The sequence below is a fragment of the Pleurodeles waltl genome, chromosome 2_2, assembly GCF_031143425.1.
Source record: "Pleurodeles waltl isolate 20211129_DDA chromosome 2_2, aPleWal1.hap1.20221129, whole genome shotgun sequence".
NCBI classification, from domain to species: Eukaryota; Metazoa; Chordata; class Amphibia; order Caudata; family Salamandridae; genus Pleurodeles; species Pleurodeles waltl.
In genome coordinates this window covers 294152746-294175656 of record NC_090439.1, presented here as the reverse complement: position 1 = coordinate 294175656, position 22911 = coordinate 294152746, and the positions used below count along the sequence as shown (strand labels likewise).

General features: G+C 44.1%; 1 protein-coding gene across 1 annotated transcript in view; it reads left to right on the top strand.

The window, feature by feature from the left end:
- MYO10 (myosin X) overlaps positions 1-22911 on the top strand; it is a 754439-nt gene that overhangs the window by 66634 nt on the left and 664894 nt on the right. The window contains exon 2 of the mRNA XM_069219725.1: positions 19565-19663. Coding sequence (XP_069075826.1) covers positions 19565-19663 — 99 coding nt within the window. The remainder of the gene's footprint in view (positions 1-19564; positions 19664-22911) is intronic.

Here is a 22911-nt window from a genome sequence, read left to right as displayed (position 1 = left end):
ATCTGAAGCTTCTGTGTTTCTCTCCGAGCCTGCTTTCAAAAGAGATAATAAAACCGTAGAATAGTGTCCCCGGACATGGGAGCTGCTTAGACTCCCTCAGGGTTACTTCGCAGAAGAGACTTCTGCAGATTTCTGATAGCTGGAGAGTACTCTCAGCTTTCCTAGGTGACAGACGTCCGTGTCTTGAGATGGAACATTAGCCACCTTCATAGACCTCTTTTGACTTGTCACTTGAGCTCCAGAGTGATCTTTGAGAGTTCAAGACTCTTTTTTGCAGAGACTAATTCATGTTACACGAGGGTGTCATGTTTTACTGTACTCAGACAACAGTGGTGGGAAAGAATGTTTCCTTGAAGTTTAAGTGTCACTAGAAATATCCTCTAAACAGGTATGTGCTTGTTTCGTGCCACTAATAGAAACACGCCGATAACAAACCAATGTTAGTTTTCTCATCAAATGGTTTTCCACGAAACCCTACTCTTAAATGAGCTTCCCTTATACAGAGCTGTCTCTGAACCTTTGAAAATCACATTGAACCCAAATAGAGGGAGTGATGAAAAAGGATGCAATCACACTTCATCTATACTCATTCATGTGTCTTTTTGAAGAATGCTTTTTTAATGGGAAAGCTGTTAACGTGACTTAGTCAAATTTAGAATAACAGTCACCATACTGTCAAAAGGTGTCTTCTTTCTTCCTTGCCACAATCACAAAATCCGTTCCACTATGTTCAGTACATTTTTGTTGAAGGATGCTCATGATTTGTGCTGAAAGGTTGAGAAGCTGGTGTTCTAGCACTGAAGCAGTCATATTGACTAGTTTCCATGCCTTACATCTGGGTTATTCTCCTAAGCTTCGACCCTACGATGGCAGTTAATGATTTTTAGGGAGACGGTGCCTGAAATAAGTCTGCCAGGACCAATACGGTGTCTCCAGAATCAAGATCCCTAAGTCCTTCTGAAGAATGTTTTATGTAATTTTTGAATGAAATAGAAGACATATAGCACGTGGCCGAATCCCCACAGCAAAAAACTGTGCTTGTGCCACTCCCTTTACTCCCTGCACTTTGTCTTGAGTGTTTCCAAGGTATCCCTGACCACAGCAGTTCATGCTCGAAGAAGAAGACTATCTCTCACCTGAAATTTAGTGAGCACTTGTAAGGGCACGCACTCAGCTTGCTGGTCTGGTCTAGTTTGTCAAGTAGTTCTTTAATCCTGCATGTGGATCCATGCCAGTTATATGCCACAATTTATCGCTCGTCCATACTGCTCCACCACATCCACCAAAGAAGCCTACTACCCTTAGTCTGTAGTTTCCCACAAGCTTCAGCTTTCCTATATGCTGCCATTCTACGTTCTTATCACCATTGTGGCGAACCTGCAAAGATCTGTCTACATACAATATTACATAGGTGTTGTCCATCCTGATCAAGAATGCTTTTGCCTAGAAGGAACAATGTTATCGTCAGACTATCACCTTCCACTGGAGGAAGTTGGTTGCACCTTTATCTTAAAGGCAGTCTCCAAGGGGATACCGGTTTTGGAGCTATGGCCTACCTCTCACCGAGGCACCTGTCCTCACTGCCACTTTGGATGGAAAAGGAACAAAGAGGACACCTTGCTCAATGCTGTCTTAGTGGTATGGGCGAGGAGCAGGCACAATTCTTTTGAAACTGGGAGAGATTTGGCTTTTGGATATGAAAAGTGAAACCATTAGGAAGCAAGGGCCCCCTAAAGTGTTCTCTTCCAGTGCTGGGGTTCGTAAACAGATTTGCTTCAAGGCTGACAGAAGGATAGCCTGACTTACAGCTAGAATTTGTATCTAGAAGCATAGTACCATAGACCACTTATTCTTGTCAAGAATAATGTTTAGTTAGGGAGCTTTTCTGTCTAGCATTGCTAATTACAGCTTAAATGGACGTCAGTATTAACCTTCTTTATGCCAATTTTACAAAAGAGCCAGCTCTTTAAACTCACTTTATCCAGAGACTTGGGCCATCACAGAACCAACAGAGAAACATATTGGGTGGAAGAGGTTAAAGTATTGTTTGTGATCCAACCAAAGCAACCAGGTCCATCCGTAAGGATCTAAGGGCCAGATGTAGCAAAGGTTTTTACCCATTCTGTGTCTATGGGAAAAAGTGTTCGTACATATGGCTGTAGGTTCTGAGAGTTCTGAGGGCGACGTTTGTACTAAAGTCCCGACTTAGGAACAGATACTGAGGTAAGAATGGTTTCGCCTGCACAAGTCTTCATGAAGAGTAGCCCTGGCCTTCTTCCCAAGTTCACTTGGTATATTTGAAAGAGTAAGTAAAGGGAGCGTGAATGTCACTGCTCCTTTTCATTTTTGCCTACTAATACTTGTCACATGAGCGCTGCGGTGAACAGCAATGTTTTTAAATTAAAGACGTTATTTTAGCATCCAAACAATTGTGTGCCCATCGTGCATGATTAAGTTGGAAGAGCACTTCGATATCATTGGTCTGATAGCTCAGATGCTGCGCGGAACTGGAGATAAGTAATTTTTGGAGGTCGCATTGACCCTTTACTTGTTCTTTCCTGAGGACATTTTGTTATAGCTACATGGGAAGCAATTCAGGCATTTGCCAACTATGACTTGCTGTGATATTCTTACACTTATATCAGAGCAGAAATGTCTTAAAAGAGACAACCTCATCCAGTACATGAGCTGATCAGCTCCTTTATGCCTTTAGTGTTAAAATGGCTGGTGGAAGATGGGGCGAGCTGATGGCGGGCTCCCAAGCAAGTTCCTACTTCAATACATATACAGGAATCCCTGACTTTCAGAAGATGAATAGCCACATGGTCTGAGTTTTAGCTTTTTAAAATTCAAGTATCTCCTCTTTGCGCTGTTAAAGAGAGAACAAGGACATGAGAACACCTCAAGCAAAACTAAATTTGGCAGTAGCTTCCTTTTACTCTGTCTTGCAAAGTCTTTGTTGTAAATCAATGTGGACCTTGTGTTCACCAACATTTATCTCATGTTGGCTAGTTTCACACTATATACTGAGTCTACACCAACTTCTTTCATATAGCTGTCCACATGAGACGGACCCATTGTTGACAAAGTGGGCCAAGCCGCATGATGACTCCCGCACCAGCCATGTGACCATGTTTTCACTCATCCTTTTGATGGACATTCTACACACAATCTAAGAAGCTGATATTCTGCTCTTCCAGAGGATGTTTGTTTTTTGCACCCTCGGGGCACTGTTGCAGTTTGCAGCCCCTTCTGTTAAACTGATAACACAGGTGTATATGTAGTAGTGCCAGTGCTATCTTGAGAGTGTGTTCAATCATTTGCATCGGGTGTGGACTCAGGCAAATGAGGGCATCACCTTGCCTCTGCACCTTATTACGGAGCAGGTGCAGAGGCAAACAGACGCTTAGGAGACGCGCTGAAAGTGCAACACAAAGAGGCGGTACCGTGTCAGGGCGTCCGGTGAGGGCGGCCCTCTGTACGGAGGAAAGGATGACCCATGGGCCCCTCAGACATCCCCCCCCAGGCGGATGCAGTCACCCACTGCCCGCGCCTGCAGGGGGATCTCTGCGCCTTCCTTAAAGTCCAGGCGCTGCTGACTGCACTGTGAAACACTGAGCCCGCTCCTTATTTCAATGAAAGCATTGCCCCTAGGGCAGGTGCGAGTTCGCTGCCACCACAGGGGGCAGCACATTCATGATAATAGGGTGCATTTTCCTGCTGTGCACTTAGTGCACCTTTCGATAGCTGTGTCATGGAGCAAATTAGCACAGTACGCCCTATGTATAGGTGGTTGATCTTGTACCTTTCCTTTTGTTAAGCAGTTAGATCTACCTGTAATGCAGTATTTCCTTCCCAAATCCCTGAAAAGAGCTATATACTGATGTTTTAAAATGTGTATTGTTTCCACAACCTGCAATATTAGATTTGTGAATAGGATCTCCATTGCACTGGCCTACAGTTTAATGCTTTATTAAAATGCAAGACGGTTACTCTCTGACATTGTTGGTTGGTTGTTGACTTAAAAATATGTTTACATGTGGTCTGTCTTTAATTGGTGATGTAAGCCTTTTTTTAAATAAATGCATCTGGTCTTTTCTTCTACTCTGGCGGGCCATCTCTAATTATTTTAATTTAGCTTGAATTTATTGACAGTATTTCACCTTAAGTCAACTTCGGAGCTACTGCGAGCCCTCAGAGTAAGCAACAGTGCGTACTTGGCTCATTAGTAATAATTAATCAGGCACCTGTATTCTTTAAGTTTATTCAACGATATGCACACATTCTGTGGTGCAGGTTCAAGCATATATATATGTTCGATGGCATGTGTAGCTGCAGATACACATGCTGTGCACAGTCCGCCATCTGGTGTTGGGCCCGGAGTGTTACAAGTTGTTTTTCTTCGAAGAAGTCTTTTCGAGTCACGAGACCGAGGGACTCCTCCCATTTCGAGTCCATTGCGCATGGGCGTCGACTCCATCTTAGATTGTTTTTTTTCCGCCATCGGGTTCGGATGTGTACCTTTTCGCTCCGTGTTTCGGGTCGGAAAGTTAGTTAGAATCTCGGAAAAAAAAGTCGGTATTGTTTGCGTTCGGTATCGGGTTAGTTAGAACAAATCGACACCGAATTCTGAAGAGCTCCGGTGGCCCTTCGGGGTTTTTTTGATCCCCCGTCGGGGCCTGGTCGGCCCGGCCACGTGCGACTTCAAGGCTCATGGAACGGACCCCATTCCGCTTCTGCCCAAAATGCCATCACAAGTATCCGTATACGGATCACCATCTGGTCTGTAACTTGTGCTTGTCCCCCGAGCACAAGGAGGATACTTGTGAAGCCTGTCGAGCGTTTCAGTCGAGGAAGACGCTGAGAGACCGAAGAGCCAGGAGACTGCAAATGGCGTCCACGCCGACAGGTCAAGAACGCTTCGAGGAGGAAGAAGAAGCTTTCTCCATCCGCGAGTCGGATTCTGAAGAACTCGACGCCGAAGAAACACACCAAACCGTGAGTAAGATGTCGAAAATCAAGACTCACAAGAAGTCTACAAAAGCCCAGGGGACGCCACCGCCAACAGGCCATGGCTTAACCCGAAAACTAGGTGACCCATCCAAGGCACCGAAAAAGGACATGCTAGTGTCGAAGTCATCCGACTCCGGTCGAGATACCGCCACACAGCAACCTCGGAGCCGAGACAGCGGCTCCGAGAAACTTCGGCACAGAGACAGCGGCACCGAAGAATTTCGGCACCAAGACACCACGCCGAAAACAAAGAAGGTTTCTTCGGAGCCTTAAAAGACTTCCGAAAAGGTTTCGGTTCCGAAACAGCCAACCTCGGAGCCGAAAACTAGTTCCTATACAGAGGAACAAGGATTAACCTCCCAATTACACAGATTTGGAGAGGAGCTTCAAGCTGTAGAGCCTGACTACACGCAAAGAAGGCTTCATATTCATGAGGACACAGAGAAGATAACCACTCTTCCCCCAATCAAAATAAAAAGGAAACTTGCCTTTCAACAAAAGGACAAGCAACCACAAGCAAAGGTGGCAAGATAAACAACCCCACCACCGTCTCCACCACCATCAATACATGCATCACCAGCAACAACTCCACCACTGATGCACTCACCAGCTCATACCACAATGAGTCAGGATGATCCCGATGCATGGGACTTCTACGATGCTCCAGTGTCTGACAATAGCCCAGACTCTTATCCTACAAAACCGTCACCACCTGAGGACAGTACATCCTATACACAGGTGGTCGCAAGGGCAGCCGAGTTTCACAATGTCTCCTTACATTCGGAACCAATTGAGGATGACTTTCTCTTTAACACCCTATCCTCCACCCATAGCCAGTATCAATGCCTTCCCATGCTCCCAGGAATGCTAAGACATTCAAAACAATTTTTTCAGGATCCAGTTAGAGGCAGAGCCATAACTCCAAGGGTGGAGAAAAAATATAAGCCACCGCCCACAGATCCAATATATATCACAACACAACTAACACCGGACTCAGTAGTTGTGGGGGCAGCTCGTAAGAGAGCCAACTCTCATACCTCAGGCGACGCACCACCTCCAGACAAGGAAAGCCGCAAATTTGATGCTGCGGGAAAAAGGGTTGCAGCACAAGCAGCAAATCAGTGGCGTATTGCCAATTCACAAGCACTTTTGGCAAGATACGACAGGGCTCACTGGGATGAAATGCAACATTTCATCGAACACTTACCCAAGGAGTTCCAAAAAAGAGCGCAACAGGTGGTGGAAGAGGGACAAAGTATCTCAAATAATCAGATACGGTCTTCCATGGATGCAGCAGATACAGCTGCAAGGACAATAAACACTGCAGTCACAATACGAAGGCACGCATGGCTGCGCACTTCTGGGTTCAAACCGGAAATCCAGCAGGCTGTGCTCAATATGCCGTTTAATGAACAGCAATTGTTTGGGCCGGAGGTAGACACTGCCATCGAAAAACTCAAAAAGGACACCGATACAGCCAAAGCCATGGGCGCACTCTACTCCCCGCAGAGCAGAGGCACATTTCGGAAAACACCTTTTAGGGGAGGGTTTCGAGGTCAACCCACAGAAACCACAACCTCACAAACAAGGCCTACCTACCAGGGTCAATATCAAAGGGGAGGTTTTCAGGGGCAATTTAGAGGGGGCCAATTCCCAAAAAATAGAGGAAAATTCCAAGGCCCCAAAGCCCCTCAAAATAAGCAGTGACTCACAAGTCACACACCCCCATCACATAACACCTGTGGGGGGAAGACTAAGCCAATTTTACAAACTTTGGGAGGAAATAACAACAGACACTTGGGTCTTAGCAATTATCCAGCATGGTTATTGCATAGAATTTCGCCAATTCCCTCCAAACGTCCCACCGAAAACACACAATATGTCAAAACAACATATAGATCTTCTAGGACTAGAAGTTCAAGCATTGCTACAAAAGGACGCAATAGAATTAGTTCCAATTCAACAGAAAAACACAGGAGTTTACTCACTGTACTTTCTAATACACAAAAAGGACAAAACTCTGAGACCAATACTAGATCTCAGAACACTAAATACCTACATCAAATCAGACCACTTTCACATGGTCACGTTACAAGACGTAATCCCACTGCTCAAACAGCAAGAGTACATGACAACATTAGATCTAAAAGATGCGTATTTCCATATACCAATACATCCTTCACACAGGAAATACCTAAGGTTCGTATTCCAAGGAATACATTACCAATTCAAAGTGTTGCCATTCGGAATAACAACTGCGCCAAGAGTTTTTACAAAATTCCTGGCAGTAGTAGCTGCACATATCAGAAGGCAGCAAATACATGTGTTCCCGTACTTAGACGACTGGTTAATCAAAACCAACACGCTAAGACAATGTTCACAGCACACAAACTACGTCATTCAGACCCTTCACAGGCTAGGTTTCTCGATCAACTACGCAAAGTCACACCTATGCCGTGTCAAACACAGCAATACTTAGGAGCGACAATCAACACAGCAAAAGGGATTGCCACTCCAAGTCCACAAAGGGTTCAAACATTTCACAAGGTAATACAGGCCATGTATCCAACACAAAAGATACAAGTCAAAATGGTAATGAAACTCCTAGGCGTGATGTCTTCATGCATAGCCATTGTCCCAAACGCAAGATTGCACATGCGGCCCTTACAACAGTGCCTAGCATCACAATGGTCACAAGCACAGAGTCAACTTCTAGATCTGGTGTTGATAGACCGCCAAGCATACACCTCGCTTCTATGGTGGAACAGTACAAATTTAAACCGAGGGCGGCCTTTCCAAGACCCAGTGCCACAATACGTCATAACGACGGATGCTTCCATGACAGGGTGGGGAGCACACCTCAATCAACACAGCATCCAAGGACAATGGGACATACATCAGAGGCAGTTTCACATAAATCACTTAGAACTGTTAGCAGTATTTCTAGCGCTGAAAGCATTTCAACCCATAATAACCCAAAAATACATTCTTGTCAAAACAGACAACATGACAACAATGTATTACCTAAACAAACAAGTAGGGACACACTCGACACAGTTGTGCCTCCTAACACAAAAAATATGGCATTGGGCGATTCACAACCACATTCGCCGAATAGCACAATTTATTCCAGGGATTCAGAACCAGTTGGCAGACAATCTCTCTCGAGATCACCAACAAACCCACGAATGGGAAATTCACCCCCAAATACTAAACAATTACTTTCAAATTTGGGGAACACCTCAAATAGATCTATTTGCAACAAAAGAAAACTCAAAATGCCAAAACTTCGCATCCAGGTACCCACAAGATCAATCCCAAGGCAATGCTCTGTGGATGAACTGGTCAGGGATATTTGCGTACGCTTTTCCACCTCTCCCTCTCCTTCCATATCTAGTAAACAGGTTGAGTCAAAACAAACTCAAACTCATACTAATAGCACCAACATGGGCAAGGCAACCTTGGTACACAACACTACTAGACCTTTCAGTAGTACCTCTTGTCAAACTACCCAACAGACCAGATCTTTTAACACAACACAAACAACAGATCAGACATCCAAATCCAGCATCGTTGAATCTAGCAATTTGGCTCCTGAAATCCTAGAATTCGGGCACTTAGACCTCACACAGGAATGTATGGAGGTCATAAAACAAGCTAGAAAACCTACCACTAGACACTGCTATGCAAATAAGTGGAAAGGATTTGTTTATTACTGCCATAATAATCAAATTCAACCTTTACAAGCATCTGCAAAAGAAATAGTAGGATACTTACTACATTTGCAAAAATCTAACCTAGCTTTCTCTTCCATTAAAATACATCTTACGGCAATTTCTGCTTACCTACAAATTACGCACTCAATTTCATTGTTTAGGATACCAGTCATAAAAGCATTTATGGAAGGCCTAAAGAGGATTATACCACCAAGAACACCACCAGTTCCTTCATGGAACCTCAACATTGTCCTAACACGACTCATGGGACCACCTTTTGAGCCCATGCACTCTTGTGAAATGCAATACTTAACGTGGAAAGTTGCATTTTTAATTGCCATCACATCTCTAAGAAGAGTCAGTGAGATTCAAGCATTTACCATTCAAGAACCATTTATTCAAATACACAAAAATAGAGTTGTTCTACGGACCAATCCTAAATTTTTACCAAAAGTAATTTCACCGTTCCACCTAAATCAAACTATAGAATTATCAGTGTTCTTCCCACAACCAGATTCTGTATCCGAAAGAGCACTACATACATTAGACATCAAAAGAGCACTAATGTACTACATTGACAGAACAAAACTAATTCGAAAGACAAAACAATTATTTGTCGCCTTTCAAAAACCTCATACAGGAAATCCAATTTCAAAACAAGGCATGGTTAGATGGATAGTTAGGTGCATTCAAACCTGCTATCTTAAAGCTAAAAGAGAACTGCCTATTACACCAAAGGCACACTCAACCAGAAAGAAAGGTGCTACCATGGCCTTTCTAGGAAATATTCCAATGAACAAAATATGTAAGGCAGCAACATGGTCTACGCCTCATACATTTACCAAGCACTACTGTGTAGATGTGCTAACTGCACTACAAGCAACAGTAGGTCAAGCTGTATTAAGAACATTATTTCAAACTACTTCAACTCCTACAGGCTGAACCACCGCTTTTGGGGAGATAACTGCTTACTAGTCTATGCACAGCATGTGTATCTGCAGCACACATGCCATCGAACGGAAAATGTCACTTACCCAGTGTACATCTGTTCGTGGCATTAGTCGCTGCAGATTCACATGCGCCCACCCGCCTCCCCGGGAGCCTGTAGCCGTTTAGAAGTAGATCTTAAACATTTGTACATTTGTAAATATATTACTTAAAACTTTATTATGTACATACGTATTCACTCCATTGCATGGGCACTATTACTAGCATACACAACTCCTACCTCACCCTCTGCGGGGAAAACAATCTAAGATGGAGTCAACGCCCATGCGCAATGGAGTCGAAATGGGAGGAGTCCCTCGGTCTCGTGACTCGAAAAGACTTCTTCGAAGAAAAACAACTTGTAACACTCCGAGCCCAACACCAGATGGCGGACTGTGCACAGCATGTGAATCTGCAGCGACTAATGCCACGAACAGATGTACACTGGGTAAGTGACATTTTCCATATATATATATATATTAAACAAGACAAACACAGGCTACTGTCAAAAGAACAGATATCTGCAAACATAGCCAGTAGAACCCTTTCGTAACTGGGCAAATGGAATATCCTTCAAGGTTGTGACATAAAAAATGGACTCAAATAAAATTACAGTGGATGGTAAAACTATATTTGTGCCATCAATTAAACATCTGCCTACTGTTGCTGGAGGAAGGATCAGAGACACCCAAAACTGAGAGCAAGGATGAGACTCTGAGGTTGCCCTTCAGACAAGCTTTCCCACAAACTCAGCAGGACATCCCTATCAACTGTGATTGAAATCTTTTCATATACCAGTCGGAAATCGCTAATATGTTGCAAGATTTTGTTTGTAGATTTAGACTTTGGTATGGGCATTATATCTCATCTTGTTCTTTGTTGGCGTTCTGTATGTACAATTCGAAGATTTAAAAAAAGCTATTTAAAACAAAAAAAAGTTTTACAAAAAGGTTAAATATAGGTGAAGAAGCCACTCAAAATTGTAGGAAAAAATCTGCTGTCACCCATTTATGGAGTGCCCTCGAACTGGTGATACCACTTTAATTTAAAGCCAAAGCCGTGGCTATATTATGGTTCCTTTAAATTAGGTGTTCTCTCTGACATTAAGAAGATAGCCCAAGAAGAAACTATTCAAGCTAAACATAGTAAGTGGTAACTCTGCTGGTGTCATCTAATGTGTGAAAGTGCAGAGGCATAAGCACCTGCCTGAAACAAACCGAATGAATGAGAGAAGTGAAAGATCCTTATTTTATTTTCAGAGAAATGTAGGGTTTCTCCAAAAATATTCTAAGCACTACAGCCTCAAATTCAGATACATCACTCAGTGTTGTCCCCAAGCCATTGGTGGAGCCGAGGTAGATGAAAATCATATGTTAACCACATTACATTGAGTTTAAAATGTGTACCTGATCACCAAACCCCTTGGCACCCGCCGCATGCTGTCCACTGTGCCAGTGCTGCTGCGTTCGATTGTACGCTGCACTGTATGTGCTCATGATACATAGCCCCCCTTAGCCGCACTGACTGTTGGGAGAAAGTCAAACAAGCATTGGCATAGCCAATAGGTCTCACCTTTGGAACCTTACAAGTGTTTAGCCACGCACCAGATTATCATGGGTGCTGTGCCGCCAGGGTTTGAAGAGCTATACATTTTAACTGCAAGCATTAGCAAAGCCAATAGGTCTCGGCAATGCGGGAGTTATTGCCATTGTCAATGTCTTTTAACCATGTATACAAAAATGTTCATATCAAATACCTGACTCTAGTAGGTAGACCTGGAGGAAGTAATGTTACTGTTTTGCAATAGAGTGGACTCTTAACTGTGGCTCTTGTGGAAGGAATAAAATGGATATAACCCATGAGCCTTCACTGACCGCAGAGTTAGCTGAGGCAGAGCGCCGTCTCAGGATCCAACATGCGGCACTGTTCCCCTACATACATTTATAATAAAAAAATGGAAATGCTGAGAAATTAAAGGTAGGCTGAAGGAAACTGAAATTCAACCAGCAGGAACAAAGTGAGCCCCGTCCTCTGCACTCCCATAAACACTGTCTTCGCTGTGGGATTAGCCTTTAAATTGCACAGAAGAGGGGTTAGTCAAACCAGCACTGCAGCCCCACTGCTGTGTGTACTTTATCACAGTACGCACCATATAAGGCAGTGGTGCTGGAATCAAACATAGAAAGTTAAGAGCTCGCTACTAGGATTGGATGTTTATATCCTGAAAGGGCAATGTCATCCTTTCATCCTTCTGAGATCGAAAAAACGGGGACCACTTAGTTGATAATATTAAAACCTGTCACATACTGGTATAAAACAGGAAACGTGTTGTTATATGTGCTATATTACAAAATTCTGGAAATATCCTAGTTTAAATAGAGGGAAATGTGGTGGTTTGGACAATAACACAAACCAGATTCCACTTAATGCATAAGTCGAGTTAAGATGCTTTATAAAATGATATTTGCAAAAGTAACGATGCAACCTGGACTAAGACTGCAACATGCAGAACATTTGAAGGCAACAAGCTGACCAGCAGTCTGGGCCATTGGAATAATGTGGGAGGGAAGGACCAACAGGGTGACTAAATAGTGCAGAAAGAAAAGGCAAATTATGCTTAGAAACGTAGCACATTTTGAAGCATTTTTTCTTCCCTAATTTGCCATTTTACAGATCTTAACAATGGACAAAGATTTCACGTCATTAATATCAGTTTAACACCTTATATCAGCAACTGATAGGTCACCTGCTTCAGCGGCACAACGGATCTGAGTGCAACATGATTGGTAGCATTTTTAGTTTGCTGTAGAATCTATTTTGTTTTTGTAAAACTCTGCAAACTAGGGAAAGATAAAGGATTGTGTGCCAACCCATAGATATGTGAAAAACTACAGGGTCTCGGAATTGCATAATTCCACTGGCCCTGCCAGCAGCATATGGCATCTCCCTGCTGGTTTAGTAACTACTAAGCAGGGATTGAGTGTGGTTTATAGACTACCTCAAACGACATATGTTGATCACTGCTCACAGCCTGTTGACAAGGGGGGTGATTGTTGGGAGGGTGTGGTTGAGGGGTGGTCCACTCAGACAATGAGCAGATTAAGGATGAAATAAACTCAAAGGCGGAAACACAAAGGGAAACTGATCAACGGGGTAACAGAACCGGGCACTCAGCACAATGCAGCACTTCCCATCCTAGGCCCCCCGCCTCACCACCTCGCCAGCTCCTCCGTAAAACGCTACTTTTGAAAGCCATTTTGGGATGAATGTATAAAATGTGGCTATAGGGTGTGGCATACACAGCCGTTTGACAACGGGCGTTATTCAGAGTTCCTTGACCAAATCTGCAGTGAGCTGGCTGTGGTAAAGGCCTCATCAGCCCATCTGAAAAGACCAGCGAGTTCATAAAGCGCCTGGTTGTAACCTTGTCATTGTGGTGACTATTTTTTACTGCAGTTTGAACGTCCCGCCTCTGCCCCCACATCAAAGAGTTAATTACAGAGATCCCAGATAAGAATCTAGCAAAAAGCACCCAGGAATGTAGGTGTGTTCAGCTGTCTGTATTGTGTGCATGTGTGTGAAGACCACTCGGTTGCCCAAAGGAGCCGAACGACTTGCTCAGAGTTCCTTGTTGTTTGTCTGTGGCAGGTCGCTCTTTGCACCGATGAAATACATATAATTAATAATCAACTCCGAGCCTTTACCATTAGCGTCAGCTTCTCGTCTTAAGCATGGCTCCACACGTACCATTCCAACAATGTTTAATTTGTGTTTACTTCATGCAATCAACGGGCGTTACAGTTTGAGCGGCAGATCTGCGGTAGCCGCTGATTTTCACTTTACCATTTGTGGCTAAACATCACCATTGAGGAGTTATAGTCTTAAAGGGACAAGACTACTCTTGCAGAAGTACTGTAAAAAGATTAAACAACCTGAGCCAGCAAGGATAGTTGTTTACATGGTGTTTAAATATAGAATGCCAGTGAAATAGATGGATTGTTTCAAAACCGCAGGTACCTAGTTAAATATACTTATGTAATAAGTTAAGGTTTTTGCAAAGTATCGTGTGTTGTATTTCGATGATCAGAGCAGTGGCGTCCGGTCCTTACTTTAATAGCTTGAAAGGGTGCCTGCCATTGGGCAGTGTGTGTAGCATAAAAAACCCGAAAGGGTGTTTACTGCCCCTTCGACTTTGATCAGAGACGCATTAAAAACAAGGCACAACTGTTTGAAAAAAGCATAGCTTTGCCGTAAGGAGAAAAGATTGCAGCTCGAATTAAAGGGAAAACCAAAACCAGACAGGAGACGGGAGGCGGGAACACACGCTAGAACAGGAGGAAGCGTGAGGTAGTGTGATGGCCTACAAAAATGTTCTTGTAGTGAAAGCTCCCTGGGCGGGAACCTAGCATACAAAGGAGGGACATTTATCACAGTGCACCAATCCAAGTGAAGCATCTAAGACAAGCACAACAAAGAATGAATGGCAAGAGTGGGCGTGGCTAAAGCCCATATACTGAACACAGCATGTGTCGCAGAGAACAGCGCATGCGCTGCATAGGCTCAGCCTAGATAAGAAAGCAAACCATCACATGAGCAGGATATAAAGAGCAGGCCGCTCTGCAATACAGGATGGATATTGAGTCCTCTTTTTGGATCCTCATCCTGAGGAGATCTACAGTCTGCGGTTTGCTGCCATTCCAGTGAGGGTGGCATCGTGTCCTGGAAATATGCTAACAGCAACCAAAGGCGATTTTTCTGTCACAAACAACATCCTAATCTTCCAGAAGCTCAAGGTGAGAAAGCACAAAGAAATAGCCCCAGGACAGGATATAGGGGGTCATTCTAACTTCGACAGGCGGCGGAGGCCGCCCGCCGAAGTTCCCCCACCAAAATACCGCTCTGCGGTCTAAAGACCGCAGAGGGTATTTTGGGATTTGCCCTGGGCTGGCGGGCGGCCGCCAAAAGGCCGCCCGCCAGCCCAGGGCAAATCAACCTTCCCACGAGGACGCTGGCTCAGAATTGAGCCGGCGTAGTGGGAAGGTGCGACGGGTGCTGTTGCACCCGTCGCGTATTTCAGTGTCTGCATAGCAGACACTGAAATACTGAGTGGGGCCCTCTTACGGGGGCCCCTGCAGTGCCCATGCCATTGGCATGGGCACTGCAGGGGCCCCGCGGCACCCCCTACCGCCATCCTGTTCCTGGCGGGAGACCCGCCAGGAACAGGATGGCGGTAGGGGGTGTCAGAATCCCCATGGCGGCGGAGCGCGCTCCGCCGTCATGGAGGATTCTGCAGGGCAGCGGGAAACCGGCGGGAGACCGGCGGTTTCCCGCATCTGACCGCGGCAGAACCGCCGCGGTCAGAATGCCCTTAGGAGCACCGCCAGCCTGTTGGCGGTGCTCCCGTGGTCGGTGACCCTGGCGGTCACCGACCGCCAGGGTCAGAATGACCCCCATAGTCTCCAAGGAGTGGCACAGAAAACGACTTAGCTTCAAATTCTAGTGAAGCAGACACTCTCCGTGGTTCCATATGTTCCACGTGTGAAATGGTTTCCTTCCTCGTAGTGGAAGTCGGCTACCTGCTTTATTCAAATATTGCAGGCTGGCCAATGGGATTCCTCACTAGTGTCTGCCACAATTCACTTACAAACAAGCTCTGCTTCCTGTCTCAACAGCTCTTATCCGTCGCAGTCAGCACCGGCCTCGGAGACCTTTGGAAAGAAACAGTCTGCATGTTTGCTATTTGTCTTTATTGTGGCAGACACTGCAGGCTGAATGAGTTTACTCTATGTTTTAGGTGGAAAATCTCACTTAGAGAAGGACAAATGGTAAAGCTGTTATTCTAAAAAAATGGAATTCATATGGTTGTCCAATAGAGAAATAGAGCCACAACCCATGTTTGTTTTGCTGCTTGCGTGATATATGAGGGAAGTACGTTTTGAAATGGCGGCCAGACACAAACAGTTTGTCACATGATGACACCTTGCTCCATCATTAGCCTAAGAGATTGGAAGATGAGAGGGTGACCTGTCCAGGCTGGCGTTGCTGAGCGTCCCTGACTGGAGGAGCGTGTACACTGATACCCTTTACTATAAAAGAGTCCGGATTTGACCTGATCGTTGGGGACAAGGGACAGAGAGGTTCATTGATGACTGCCGGTCAGAACATAGTTGTCCTCTTTACAGTAAATTACGATCCTTCTTTCTCTTTTATCCCTCTCCTTTCTTCTCTGCTTCACTCTGTGTCACCCATTCACCTCTGTTGTCTTGCCTCCCACTGTCTCTGTTTTCTCATCTTACACAATCATTTTTCGGATCTGGTTAAACAATTCCAAGGAGAGCAGTTTTAGGGTTGCAGCACTCATCTGTGCTGTCCTGAGAAAACTTTCTCTTTACTCAAACTTCTCAACCAACACTATAACTTCCTTTCTTTTGAGTTTTTTAAACCAGGAAAGGCCCAAGCTTAAAAATGATGAGTTGGGCATGCTTTAGTTGGACCCTAGAGGTCCTTTTCTCCCAGTAGTCAAAAATCTTCAGGGTTTGAGCCTATTACCAAATTAGTTTCAACCAATATTTCCTATAAACAGATCAATTTCACTGAACTCTGCGGTGGCTCTCATTCCATGCTCAACAAGGGGTGATCTCAGATTGGTCCAAGGCTCTTGAATTCTGGGGGCATGTCCTTTAAGGGGCCATTTAGAGAAAATATAAGCAGGGCCCTCTTTGCCTAGTCCTTATTTGGTAACAATCAACTTCAAAAGCATTTTAGAATGTTTCTTTGATGAGATGTTTTCTTAGGTTATGAGACGTATTATGACTTTATTCACTGGACGGCCTCTTTTATGTGTATGTCTCACCTCCTTCTGCATCTGGGCATCTACTCTCAGTGGCATCTGTACATGTTGTTATGGCCCCTTCTTAAGCGATGTAGTCTAGGGTGCAGGCTAGATTTAGTAGTAGATTTATCAAAGCAAGTCCCTGTTGCTGCAATCTGCCCGCTGCAGCCTCCCCTCCAACTGCCCATACCATATCATACCATTCCATAGAATCGGTTCTTGAAGAGACAGCACATGGGAGTTCTACAATACTTGTCAAATATTAAATGTAAAAAATGTTCCTACAGTTAATGCCCCCAGGCAAATTAATGAGTGCCCCTCTTGATCTCTCTGGCGCAATCCTTTTTATAGAAGTAGCCGCACAAGCATTACAGCCCCTTTTAAAATACCAAAGTGCACCGAGGGCACAAGAAGAGGCGCAGACATCGGAAATGCCCACATAACCCTTTCTATAATACAGCTCTGGGTGTGGGTATGATTGTGCAAGTGATTGAGATGATGGCTATGGTAGGTCCAGGTCATTTTTTCTGACTGATCTGTCATGCAGTAACTTTCATGTTACTAAACTGGTTATTACTACAATTTAGTAAAAATCTGCATGACTAATTTCAAACAAAGAAAATGTGTGATTCTGTTTGTAAGCCAAATAGGGGCACTCTGTGGACACAGTTCTGAGAAGCCTGATCACTGACAGCGCAGGACTTGTAGAAATTGGCTGCTTGACTGCTAGGCAGGGAGAGAGTCATTTCAGCTGCAATAATAACGCAGTAAGAGAACCATAGACTCATCTTAACTGTGTGTTCATCGCAAACATGAGTGACGCCAGGTGTTTTACTGCGGGGGAGCGAGGGCACGTATACTAAGCAGACAGCTGTCGGCTAATTACCAAATGTACCTAATATGACATGCTGCTGCCTGTTTCCCTTGTTGGGTGGATGCTGTCTGCTATATTTTAGGGGAGAGGGCAAAGCGCTCCGTCCCATGCTGTAATCTCTCTTTGGGCTTCCAACCACGCCCATGTCACGTCACTTGTTAAACGCATGCATACGTCATGCCTTTTCTGGTGTTTAGCCCACCTACACAGCACCCGTAAACTACTAAAAACATATGAGGCTCGATGTTTTCAGCATGGTTTCCGGAATACTTTATCTGTTTATTTTCCACGCAACGCGATCACAGTGAATTTTACATAGCGGGATTGCGCTGCATTTGACATAGTGCGATCGCGCTGTGATTTTTCTTTTTCTTTTAATTTGTGTGGCAAGAAGAGTGCGGTTAGGAGTTTACACCTGTAATAGCTCCAACTCGAGCACATGCGTGACCCGTTGCATTGAAAATGCTTGTTTATTTAGTCAACAGTGAGGAGTGTGCAGGTTCCGAGAGGGTGTGAACAGTCCCCCATTCTGTGGAAGTGCGTGTCCGGAGCTCTCCCCTCAGAGCGAGGACGCACTCTGTCAGGGACTTTTCCGATGCCCAGGGCCCGAGCCTTCGCAGCAGTAAATCTCTTTGCCAGGCGCGAGCATTAAAGCGCCTTCATAGGGTTTGCAGGACATCCAAATCCACGAAGAAATATTTCAAATTTGTGAGTCAAATATGGTCATCAGAGCTTGGGCAGAGTGGGGACATCTGGATGGTGGTTATAGTGATGAACGTCTGTAGTTTAACATCAACTTGATGATCTGAGTAATGTGTAAAAAGACAATCAAACTGCGTTATCTCCATTAGTGAAACGTCACAGTTATTGCTGTAATTCACGTCATAAATTATTGACATCGTAGATGGAGTGGACAGAATTTACAAATATTTTTTTCTCTGGGTAGTTTCACCTTAAAGCTGTCTTCAGTGTATTACTTCTGAATATTTGTGCCTAATTTAGTGAATATACCTTGTCAGTAGTTGTGCCTTACTCCGGATTAGGTGTGGTTTATGTATGAATTTCTAGGAGTAGGACATGCTGAATCCCAGAAAAAAACTGATTCACAAAATAGTTTTCTGTGAACAACAATGTCTTACTCTTGTGAATTCAGGAGTAAATTAGACCAGAGTCTGGAGTAAGCTGCAACTACTCGCAGAAAAAAGGTTTGTCAGTCAGCCTGGAATACTCAACTGTAACTTGCATCTTAGACAGGACTGAGACACAACTGCTCACCACAAAGTTTTGTGTTTATAAAGCCCTGTTTTTCATGAAAAAAAATTTAGTGGACGCTATCTTTACATGCACCCTCGATTTTATTGTCCTTTATTCGTAGAACACAGAACCTCCGAAAAGGCTCCCCATTTGGAAAATGCTGAATGTTTCCACCCAAGTGGATGCCGGCTAAGGGGCATCCAATTGGATCCCCTACTCTCCAGGGACTAATGTGCCACATTTATGTGTGTGATGGCCTCGTTTTTGTAATTTTCAGAGTTCACACTTGCATCTACATTGCAGTGCAAATTCAGGTTTGGCTGTGTTTCATTCAGACGAGACACGTTTGGGGCTCCAGGTTTATATGGGCAGCATTGTACTGTAGGCCGTTGGTGGCCTTGAGCGACAGAAGTACCTCCTAAAGATTTTTTTTTATCATGCACTGAATATATCAGTGATATAACCTTTTGATATTGCATGAATTATTTTAAGCAGCTATAAGTATAGGAAAAGGTTGTCCAGTGTACACCTCCGTTCCCAGGCAAACAACAGTGCCAACCGCATCTAAAAGTTGACAACCATAGCACTGCATTATACTTGCAGGTGTGTCTACGACACTGACGGAAAAAATGAGAGTGCATGGGCTTATCTATCCTTACCTGCCCTCAAAATGTTCTACCTAAGAATTTGCTACTAGTGTGAACGTCTCAGATAGGATGTACATTTCAGAAATTCTCTGTAGTCATTTAGGACCTTCGTTGCCCCTCAAAATATTCGTGGGGTGTGTTATGTGTGGTCTTTGCAGATGCTAAGATTTGTGAAAATGCATCATTTTGAACCTCAGCGAACCCTTCGTCCCTCTAACCCAAGTTCGTTTGTGTATTACAGGGGACGCGGGTCTGGCTGCGAGAGAATGGCCAGCACTTCCCGAGTTACGTTCAGTCTTGTGCCGGTGGCGTCGTCGTTTTCAAGACGGAATATGGCCAGGTAAGAGAGAGAGGCTAGGTGCAGCTCACAGGATGATGCATGTTGAAGCAGCATGACCTGCAGAAGATCCCAGAGCACCCGATTCAGACCGGCCCTTTTATTTATGGTGCGGAGGGATTTTCTGCTCTGCTGAAGGGGCCAGTCACCCTTTACATTCCTGGGCAGGTTTCTGACTCACGCATGCGCAGTCACTCACACAGAGGCCTGCACCAGTTGAGGCTGGACCAGCTGCAAAAGCAATTTTAACAAAACTAGATGATGAACGATGATTGCTTTCTATCCGGAAGAAAGTTAATCAACCTTTGAAGCAGCATTCCAGGGGGAAAAGTTAGTACTGACGTCCAGGTGTCCGGGAAGAGCGAACGGTGGGGTGCTTACCGAGGAATATTTAGAGCTGCTGAACTGCCATGACGCTCAGTGGAGGTTAACCTTGTCGTGTTTTAACATTTATATTGTAAAGTATGAAAAACTGTTTATGTTATGTTGGTTGCTTGTAGAGCAATGAAGCTGCCTAAAAACTGTTGGTCAGGTGCGTGGGGATGGGGTAACATTGTCTTTCTAGGCCTTTTCAGGTTTGAGTCAAAGCAAGTCATAAAAGTACCTGAAATTAATAAAACATGTGGAGTATCACTCTTAGGAGCAGTTGCCATGTTTTTTTTTAACTTACAGCCATGTCATCCATATACATCAATTCATTGTCTTTGTGGATAGTTTAAATGACTAGTGCTGGCAGGAGTGGAAGTCGTGCTCCATCATAACAATTAGAATTGCTTGGCGACACCATGAATGGTGCCATTGACGTAAAACGCAAAAAGGGAGGCTGTGTGTATTTGTAGAGGATTTCCATACATGAGTTAATGGCAGATGATGGATGTGTGTTATTTACGCTCAACTGTATACTTTGTTTTGTGCTGAATATGCATATTCAACTTAAGGTAGTATCTAAACGAGGGATTTACTTACATAGATGAGTGATTGAGAAATAACCTGGGCAGCAGATAATCTACGGTCATCAAACGGCAACAAGCAAAAATATAAACAGGAAATTGCACAAAACTATAAAGAAGTTTGTTGGGTGTGGATTGTGTTTTACGTGATTGATAAATAGATCTAAGTGAGATTTTTTTTTTTTTTTATCCACAGAAGTGATAAATTGTGTGTCTGTTTGGTATGGTATCGGAATATTGTTGTTAGAATATAGACTGGCATGCAGTTTGTGACCGAACCCAAGTATCCATAACAAAAATATTACCACACTGGAGTTAATATTTGAATTTCTTCACCCAACGGTACGATACTTTTTGTACAATATCTAGGACACAATATTTATGGGAGGCAGTATTTAAGAATGTTATATTTCTGACGTACAGCTGGCGCTGTTCCCTAGAGTGCGCTAGAGGTGACACTGGGCGAAGTCGTCTCAGCCACCAAGGAAAAGGCTGCTTTCCATTTGGAGATACTCTGCAATAATGATGACTCTATTGACAGTTGGCATATTTGGGTGCTAGGATTAAGTCAGGGCAAAATCTCCAGTGCTTACCTGAAAGAGACTATTGTATAACATGTTTGTTTATAATGAGCATCTGGTGATCCAGAGTTTCAATCTACTGTGCATATTCCCTAAAATGAGTAATACTTGGAAACAACACAACAAGCAAGGAGGCAGTAGGTGGAAAACCACCATGGTGTCCTTTTGAAGATGGCGCGACATTAACAAGATATGTTGTGCTGTGTTATCATTTGTGAAGTGCACATCTGTCTTTAGTATTGCCTTGTAATGCTGTGGACTGTGTGGGAGTGTTTTTCCACATGGCTACTATCTGTTTTTATTCCACCTAAGCCATCTTTTGGTAAAATGTTTATGTGTGTGTTGCACTCTGTTCCATCCTAAGGTTGCGTTCAGTAAATTATGTGAAGGTTGAGTTTTGGATGCAACTGCAGGTGGGCCACACGGGGGTATGTCAGATGGTTGGGTGACAGTTTTTCATTCATTGAGCTATCAGTATAGATAGATATATGTGTCGTTGATAGCTTTTGCAGTTTCTTGTATTTTTGTAACAATTAGCCTGGAGAGGGTCTTTATCTTTCTTTGTCGAGGTTGGCATTTTCCAGAGAGTCAGACTCCCATCTGGTTGTTGAGCTGTGTGGAAGACTGGAGGCTTTGCTCTTGTTTGAGTTGAGTCGATCTTTCTGTGTATTTGAAGCGTGTCCTAGGAAAAGGGTAATTTTTAGGTTCAGCCTGCTAGACGGTGGATGCACAGTCTGTTGCAAGACACATTGTGGGATTCTCAAGAACATGCAGGGGCTCATTGCTGGGCACTGGTTGGCTTTACGGTAACTCACATTTTCGGCTTCTTACTTGATGTTTTTTCTCTCAAAATTGCATTTGACCCTCCCATGGAGCATTGTCTTTTTACAATGTTTGATTGCCTGCTTCTCATGCTGATTTTAAAGAAACTACTTTTTTCTTTTTCTTTTTGGCAAGCACTCCATGAGGGTGCATGTGCGAGAAGCCTGCTGCCTGCTGTACACTGCTTTGTGGTCCATTGCCTCTCCTCCTCACTCCCTCCCTCCGAGGTGCATTCCCCACCCACGGTCACCTTATCGCAGCCATTTTTCTCCTCCCCACCCTGTGTTGCATCCCGCCTCATCCCCCTCTCCCCAGTAATGCCATGTTGGAATCCCCTCACAGCCGTGTTGCTTCCCCCCACACACCAGCACTCTGTGTTGCTCGGCCCCATTGTGTTGCCCCCTTTTGAACCCTGGCAAACTTGTTGCTCTTGTCTACAAATGAAACTATTAACAGCTTTATATATTTTTAAAGCTTTTATTTTCCCTTTAGCCATGCTGCAGCGCATCATTGATGTTGAGCAGCATGGCTAACAACAATTGGCAAAGACAATAGGCCCCAGTTGAATGCCCTAACGGCTTTGCGAATGCCTGTTTCATTTTCTTTGTGGTGCTTGGCTTGATCCGCTGTTTCTCTAGGAATTCGTTTTTGATTTCTTCCAGCTCTTGGTGTGGAAGGTGATCTACAGGTCAGGCTATGGAAAATCTTTATTGTGTTCCTTTAATGTATCAGCTCATTGTCCCAAATAACAAACGTGCATCCAGCTAAGCGAAACAGTTTTTATTTGTCTAGTTTTGATAGTTCACGCATGTACGACTGCTTTCCTGAAAACTTTTTTTTTCCAGGAGATCTTCGCCATCGCCAGCTTTTCAAATCTGAGCCTTAAAACCGAGTCATA